The sequence below is a fragment of the Camelina sativa genome, chromosome 18, assembly GCF_030686135.1.
Source record: "Camelina sativa cultivar CO46 ecotype springtype chromosome 18, ASM3068613v1".
In the NCBI taxonomy this organism is placed as follows: Eukaryota; Viridiplantae; Streptophyta; class Magnoliopsida; order Brassicales; family Brassicaceae; genus Camelina; species Camelina sativa.
The window spans coordinates 194,164-202,396 of record NC_141897.1 but is presented as its reverse complement, the minus strand read 5'-3'; the positions used below and the strand labels follow the sequence as shown (position 1 = coordinate 202,396).

The following is an 8,233-nucleotide window of genomic DNA, read 5'->3' as shown; positions in this document are numbered from 1 at the left end:
TGTAAAAACAAAAATATTGTAAAATCAAAGTTAAAAAAAAAAAAATAAGTAAAATAATATTGAAAGAAAGTAAAAGATACCTTTGGGACTTCCTCCCAAGTGAGCTTGTTTTAAGTCACTAAGCTTGATTTTTCATGCTCTTCAAGCATTGAATTTGGGAGGGAGAGGTTCTGGAATCCTTTCCACTGTAATAGACTGATTTAACGGATTTTCCGGTTCTGGTCTTGGTTCCAAAGCTAAGACAACATGAATTTCTCGGCAATATTTGATTTCCCTTCGCATCGTTTGGATAGAGAAAACTTGTCCATCAATGGTTAGCCTTTTTATTTCTTTCTTGATGTCAAATTCCATTTTGAAGTGCTCTCCATGCTCAATGCTGAACTGTCCTTTTTTACATCTATCAGTGCACCTACTGTTGCTGTAACGCCCGCAACTCTGTTGATCTGTTAGGCTACAGAGTCTATCAAACTCATCTAAATACTTATATTTTACAATAACACAAAATAAAACTACTCCGGGTTCATATCGTTCACCACGCCCTCTAGTGCCCTCTAGGGTTTCCTGCAACACAAATTATTATCATAAGTAATCTAATATTAATTAGTGAGCTCAGGGTTCCTGCAAAGAATCATCCCCGATCCCCAACCCCAATAACATCCAACATGCAAGCACGCAAGCAAGCAATCACATCAACATGCAACAATATGCAACAATCAGAGATAGCATGTGGAAGATAATGAGCCACGCAACAATATGCAACGCAAACTTGAATGAAACAAATAGTTTTAAACAAGTTTTAATTTATGGGCCCGGTATGCTTCCTTTCCTTAACACCCCTTTGAACAACCGCGTTACAACCACAAAGGCATGCAACCAGACTTCATTCAGAGCTACACCGTCGTGTAGACAGCCTCGGCCAGGGTAGCGAGCCCAGTAACCTCCGAGCTCTTCGTAACCAACCCTACACACACACGAACATGGGTTGCATGTCGCAGCTGCATGTGGTACGGAAATAGGAAGGATAGCAATACCCCGGTCTTACTACGCTAGCCGGACTTTGTCGCAGACTAAGACGTATTAAGAATTTAGCAAAGTTGATACTTGAGTTCTTATGGTTTTTAACCTCATAATTTTACAAGTATCATAACTAGTTATCACCCTTGTTACTAGAACATTTCGAACTAGCAACCGGTATAACCTCACAGCACATGCATTTAAACATGAAAATCACCAAAGAATTTCAAGTAAAAATGCAACTACATGCTCATGCAAACCGCTCACTAGATGGATGTCTTTAATCCCTATCCAGTTTGGCTAAATATGTGCCTGAACTCACAGAAAACCGGCGATCTCTTGTAAGGAGTGGTCGGACTTTCTTGATGAAGTTCTCTCACGGCACACTTGAATCTCCCCCTTTGTTGAAATCGATTTCCTTATCGATTCAACACTTTGCGATGGTCGATAGTCTTGTCTTGCTTCCCTTCTCCTTCACTCTTTCTCCCTTGCGGCAACACTTCTCTCCTCTCTCTCTTCTTTCTCTCTTTTCCTCTCCTTTCTCCCTTAGTGAAAACTTTGCAACATGAGAAAGCATGGAAGTCCTTTTATAGAGAGAGTGGGCGGCGAGTCGGTCCAATGCATGTTGGGCGAGTGCTCAACTCTAAGCCACCTTATTCTAATGTGTGTACACTTGTTAAGTGAATACAACACTTGTCCAAGAGAATATTCCTTGTCTCCCACTCATCCTTGCATGAATTCTCATTGGTCAACTTTTGAGAAAACATCATAATTATGTTTCCCACTTCTTGCATGAATTCTTATTGGTTAAAATAAGAATTCTTGTCTGGTCGCGTCGCGACATTAGGGTGCTGTCGACGTTCCTCGTCACTGCACGGACTCCAGACGTATATCCATTCCCGGACGTCTCTTTGGTACGTCTTGGCTCCTCGGTACGCGGTATGTCCGCGGCACATGGCACATGGTACGGTACATGGTACATGGTACACGGTACATTGTACCCGGTACATGGTACCCGGTACATGGTACGCGGTACATGGTACCCAGTACATGGTATCCGGGAAATGGTACCCGGTACATGGTACGCGGTACATGGTACGCGGTACATGGTACGTGGTACATGGTACCATCGACCATCTCTCGATTCGGTCAAAATTTCTCGGCCACTTCTTCCAATATTCCTCTTCTTTCTTCCTTGCCTTCTTCTCAGGTCTTTTCCAAGTCCTTTGGCCAGGGTTTTTTACTTTAAATCTTTACCCCTTGATGAGGGTCATTACAGCACCAGTCTAAGTTCTCGATCCACCCTGGTTCGACCAAGATGTATCGCGACCTGAAAAGATACTATCACTGGAAGGGAATGAAAAGAGATGTGGCTGCATGGTTGCCAAGTGTAAAAACTGTCAACTCGTCAAGGCCGAGCATCAAGTGCCGAGTGGACTGGTCCAAAGTCTGCCCATCCCGGAATGGAAATGGGATCATGTGATGATGGACTTTGTGACCGGATTGCCTATGAGTAGACTAAAGCATGATGCAGTTTGGGTTGTTGTGGATAGATTAACCAAATCTGCACATTTCATCGTAATCGCGGAAACAGATGGTGCCGAGGTAATCGCGGACCGATACATCGAGGAGATTGTACGATTGCACGGAGTGCCAGTGAGCATTGTCTCGGACTGTGATACGCGGTTTACCTCACATTTCTGGAAAGCTTTTCAAAAAGCGCTGGGGACAAGGGTGAACCTAAGTACCGCCTATCACCCACAAACTGATGGGTAGTCCGAGAGAACAATTTAGACACTTGAGGACATGCTGCGAGCTTGTGTCCTGGATTGGGGCGGAAGCTGGGAAAATTACTTGAACTTGGTGGAATTCGCATACATCAATAGCTACCAAGCTATTATTGGAATGTCGCCTTATGAAGCGCTTTATGGCCGGGCATGTAGAACGCCATTGTACTGGACGCCGGTTGGTGAACGGACGCTATTCGGCCCGAAGATTGTGGACGAGACGCCCAAAAAATTGAAGTTCTTAAAAATTAAGCTGAAGGAAGCCCAAAACCGACAGAAAAGTTATGGGGACAAACGTTGGAAGGAATTGGAGTTTGAAGTGGGCGACCTACTGTATCTTAAAGCGATGACATACAAGGGTAAAGGTCGATTTACCAAAAGGAAAAAGTTGAGTCCAAGGTACATTGGCCCGAACAAGGTGCGGTGGCATACAAACTGGATGCCTTTCATAAGGTTTTCCATGTATCACAGTTGCGGAAATGCCTAAGTGAGGAGGACGAAGTGGTCGAGGATGTGCCACCTGAATTGCGAGAAAACCTGACGGTGGAAGCAACGCCTATTCGAATCATCGATCGAATAGAAAAGGGAATGCGTAAGAAAAAGATTAACATGGTGAAGATCTTATGGAACTGCGGTGGACACGAAGAAGCTACTTGGGAGACTGAGAAGAAGATGAAGGCGGATTATCCTAAGTGGTCTAACGACATGAGTGAAGACCAACTTGATCCGGATTCAGGGACGAATCCCTTTCAATAGGGGGAAACTTGTAACGCCCGCGATCCTGAATAGGATCGTAGGCTGTGGCTTGGTCCGGGATGGTAGAGAGATCTCGGACAAGTCGGGGAAGAGCTACTCGTTAGCTCGGTCAACGGGGAAAAAAACAAGCCAAGTATGGGACAAAGATTGATCAGCTTCAAACAGCTCTCGGCCAGCTGCGGACAGCTCTCGGCCAGCTGCAGACAGTTTCCGGCCAGCTGCGGACAGCTCGACCAGCTATTGTCAGTTAGACCAGCTGCCAGGGAGCTCGACCCAGCTCGCCCCAGCTCGACTAGCTGGACGGTAGTGGACAGTGAACAGATCAGCTGAGGAAGCTCGTGACCGAAAGGGCACGGCCGAACAGGTATGGCCGAACGGGTATGGCCGAGCGTATACAAGCGAACAGGAGCGATTGAACGGATTCGTCCGAAGGGTGCCTTTTGGGGCCAAAACCGCGGCCCAGGACCCTATATAAAGAGGGAATTTCTCTCATTTGGAACACACCATCGGAAACCGAAAATCATACAGTAAACTCGAGAGTGCGAGTATAATATCAGGAAGAGAGTTCCGAGAGATAGAGAGTTCGGTGAGTTAGACCTAGGGGTCAGAGGTACGGTACAGTACCGACCTTATGGTTCTGGGAAATGGGGTAATTGCATCTGCATAAGCATATATAATGCTTCGGTTGGTCCAGTTGGTCGGAGGAAAGGGGGTGCGGCTCGGTCGTGATACGGCCGAACTGATGCGCATGCTACCTCCTTACCAACCAGCGTACCATCCGGGGTGTCCGAGTACAGACAGTTCGGACGGAGAAAAGTAAACACGGCTCGGCGGCTGGACGGGGATATGTACAGATACCTCGGTACACTGTCGAACTGATGCGCGGGATAACTCTCTACCGGCCGACCGATGTACTGGACGGATATAATGATCTGGCGTGCATTGCATGATACTGTACGGCCTAAGGGAAAGGTTATGGATGGTTACTTTGATTTCAGGAAAGGAGGGTGATCGCCAAAAGGTAACTACTTAGACGCGAGACTCATGGCCGGGAAGATGAGTGGTGGTGATATGGGTAGCTAGGATCGATTATACAACTTGTACTAGCTTATTATGCAAACTCATAAGTTGTATCGAATCCTTCGATTATTTAATACAATACTCGAATGTTTGCTTTACTCTAAGTTACCATATAGACTCTAATTATTGAATCACAGAATGCGCAAATGAACCTTGTTTAAAGAATGGACCCTAAAATATGACTAAGTAGAGAGTAAAGGACGAGAGAACCTCACCCGCCATCGTATGGCCGGGGTCGGGGTCTTTCAGTTGCCAAGAATGGTCTTCCTAGGATAAATGGATCTTCTGGATCCTTATCCATGTCAAGGATCATGAAATTGGTAGGGATCTCCACTCTTCTGATCCTTAGAGACAAGTTTTCAAAGATACCAATTGGGTGCTTGATTGTCCTATCAACTAGGACCAAATACAGGCTGCTTGGTTTATAACTGCTGAAACCCATCTTGTTGGCAACTGAAAGTGGCATGATACTGACCGAAGCTCCCAAATCGCACAAGCAATCGTTGAAGATCTGTAAGCCTATTGAACATGGCAAGGTGAAAGAGCCAGGATCCTCCAATTTCTCATTGATCCTCAGTTCAGGGTCTAAACACACTCCACTCCTCAAGACTGCATTCCCAATTTCTTTAATAGCTTCCTTCACCTCAATCTCCAGCTGAGCTGTTTCTTTGACGATTTCCTCTCTAAGAGCGTGTGGAGACAAGAGTTTAGGAGGTGGGGATTTTCATTTGGAGATACGCTCTACAAGCGACTCTAATTGGATATCAAGAGCTGCTCTGAATCTTTCCTCACATTCCCCTTCTTCAGCTTCGGGAACTTGTGTTTGACCTGTCATCTGAACATCTACCTGATGGATCGCCTGATCGCCATCGTCGGGTATGTCATTGGCTGCAGCCTCGAGTGGTGTATCGATTGGCGAATCTCGAACCCATGCTCGATTACCAACTCGATCAGTCTCCTCGAGTGGGGGAGTGGGTTCATACTCTGATAAGTAGTACTAGTGCTCATACATCACACTGTGGTCCATATCCTCCCCATCTTGAACATCACTGCCCTCAGTGAGGTAGTCATCAACATCTTCAAGAAAGATTACCTGGGCAGTAGCATAGTCTTTTGGGTTCTGAACAGCTTTACCCGGAAATTGGCCAATTTTTGGAGTTGGGTTGGCATTGTGATGGCTTTATAGGTATCTCAACTTAGTATTGAGAGAATCATACTTTGCGTTCAAGTCATTGTACCCAGAATCGATCTTGTTGCTTATCTCTGCGAATTGTTTTGCATTATCCATTGCCGCCGATGCTTGACTCTGTATCACATGCTGGATTAATCTGCGTAAGTCAGCCTCCTAAGATTGGTTATGTGATCCTTGTTGTGGTGGGAATCGAGGTGGTGCAAAAACTGTCAACTCGTCAAGGCTGAGCATCAAGTGCCGAGTGGACTGGTCCAAAGTCTGCCCATGCCGGAATGGAAATGGGATCATGTGACCATGGACTTTGTGACCGGATTGCCTATGAGTAGACTAAAGCATGATGCGGTTTGGGTTGTCGTGGATAGATTAACCAAATCTGCACGTTTCATCGCAATCGCGGAAACAGATGGTGCCGAGTTAATCGCGGACCGATACATCGAGGAGATTGTACGATTGCACGGAGTGCCAGTGAGCATTATCTCGGACCATGATACGCGGTTTACCTCACATTTTTGGAAAGCTTTTCAAAAAGCGCTGGGGACAAGGGTGAACCTAAGTACGGTCTACCACCCACAAACTGATAGGCAGTCCGAGAGAACAATTTAGACACTTGAGGACATGCTGCGAGCCTGTGTCCTGGATTGGGGCGGAAGCTGGGAAAATTACTTGAACTTGGTGGAATTCGCCTACAACAATAGCTACCAAGCTAATATTGGAATGTCGCCATATGAAGCGCTTTATGGCCGGGCATGTAGAACGCCATTGTGCTGGACGCCGGTTGGTGAACGGACACTATTCGGCCCAAAGATTGTGGACGAGACGGCCGAAAAATTAAAGTTCTTAAAAATCAAGCTAAAGGAAGCCCAAAACCGACATAAAAGTTATGGGGACAAACGTCAGAAGGAATTGGAGTTTGAAGTGGGCGACCTAGTGTATCTTAAAGAGATGACATACAAGGGTAAAGGTCGATTTACCAAAAGGAAAAAGTTGAGTCCAAGGTACGTTGGCCCGTACAAGGTGATAGAACGAGTAGGTGCGGTGGCGTACAAACTGGACTTACCACCGAAGCTAGACGCCTTTCATAAGGTTTTCCATGTATCACAGTTGCGGAAATGCCTAAGTGAGGAGGACGAAGTGGTCGAGGATGTGCCAACTGAATTGCGAGAAAACCTTACGGTGGAAGCAACGCCTATTCGAATCATCGATCGAATGGAAAAGGGAATGTGCAGGAAAAAGATTAACATGGTGAAGATCTTATGGAACTGCGGTGGACAAGACGAAGCTACTTGGGAGACTGAGAACAAGATGAAGGCGGATTATCCTAAGTGTTTTAAGGAGATGAGTGAAGACCAACTTGATCCGGATTCGAGGGGAAACTTGTAACGCCCGCGATCCTGAATAGGATCGTAGGCCGTAGCTTGGTCCGGGATGGTAGAGAGATCTCGGACAAGTCGGGAAAAGAGCTACTCGTTTGCTCGGACAATGAGGGAAAACAAGACAAGTATGGGACAAAGATCGGTCAGCTCCAGAAAGCACTCGGCCAGCTATGAACAGATCTCGGCCAGCTGCGGACAGCTCTCGGCCAGCTGCGGACAGCTCTCGGCCAGCTGCAGACAGCTCTCGGCCAGCTGCAGACAGTTCGGCCAGCTACGATCAGCTGCCAGTCAGCTCGACCCAGCTCGGCCAGCTGTATGGTACTGGAGCTCGGGACCGAACAGGTATGGCCGAACGGACATGGCCGAACAGGTATGGCCGAATATGTGCGATCGAACGGGCTTGTCCGAAAGGTGCCTTTTGGGGCCTACACTTCGGCCAACATCCTATATATAGAGGCTGTGATATTCATTTCGAGATATCAGCGGAAATCAGAAAAGATAGTAAAAATCTTGAGTGTGATCGAGAGATAGATTGAGAGAAAGGTTTCTAAGGCCGAAGAGTTCGACGGAGCTACAGTGAAATAACGACCTTATGGGTTCTGAGGGACTGGGTAGTTGCATCATCGAGCATAAGCATATATAATGCTTCGGTTGGTCCAGTTGGTCAGAGGAATGGGGGTGCGGCTCGGTCGTGATACGGCCGAACTGATGCGCATGCTACCTCCTTACCGAGCAGCGTACCATATGGGGTGTCCGAGTACGGACGGTTCGGACGGAGAAAAGTAAACGCGGCTTGGCGGCATGACGGGGATCTGTACAGATACCTCGGTACACCGTCGAACTGATGCGCGGGATAACTCTCTACCGGCCAACCACTGTATTGCATGATACTGTACGGCCTAAAGGAAAGGTTATTGATGGTTACTTGGATTTCAGGAAAGGAGGGTGATCGCGGAAACGGAACTACTTAGGCGTGAGACTCATGGCCGGGAAGATGAGTGGTGGTGATATGGGTAGCTAGGATCGATTAT

General features: G+C 46.8%; 1 protein-coding gene across 1 annotated transcript; it reads left to right on the top strand.

Annotated features, from left to right (window-relative positions):
- The first annotated feature begins 2,820 nt into the window (after positions 1–2,820).
- Positions 2,821–3,557, top strand: LOC147921282 (uncharacterized). The gene is made up of 2 exons (XM_087499678.1): positions 2,821–3,219; positions 3,273–3,557. The coding sequence occupies exons 1-2, from the start codon at positions 2,821–2,823 to the stop codon at positions 3,555–3,557; spliced, it is 684 nt and encodes a 227-aa protein (XP_087355804.1).
- Positions 3,558–8,233: the final 4,676 nt, after the last annotated feature.

Excerpts from the sequence above, each read along its gene's own strand:
- LOC147921282 (XM_087499678.1), top strand. The coding sequence starts at position 2,821 with ATGCTGCGAGCTTGTGTCCTGGATTGGGGCGGAAGCTGGGAAAATTAC. Across the intron at positions 3,220-3,272 it reads GGTACATTGGCCCGAACAAG|TTGCGGAAATGCCTAAGTGA; the intron begins GTGCGGTGGCAT and ends CATGTATCACAG.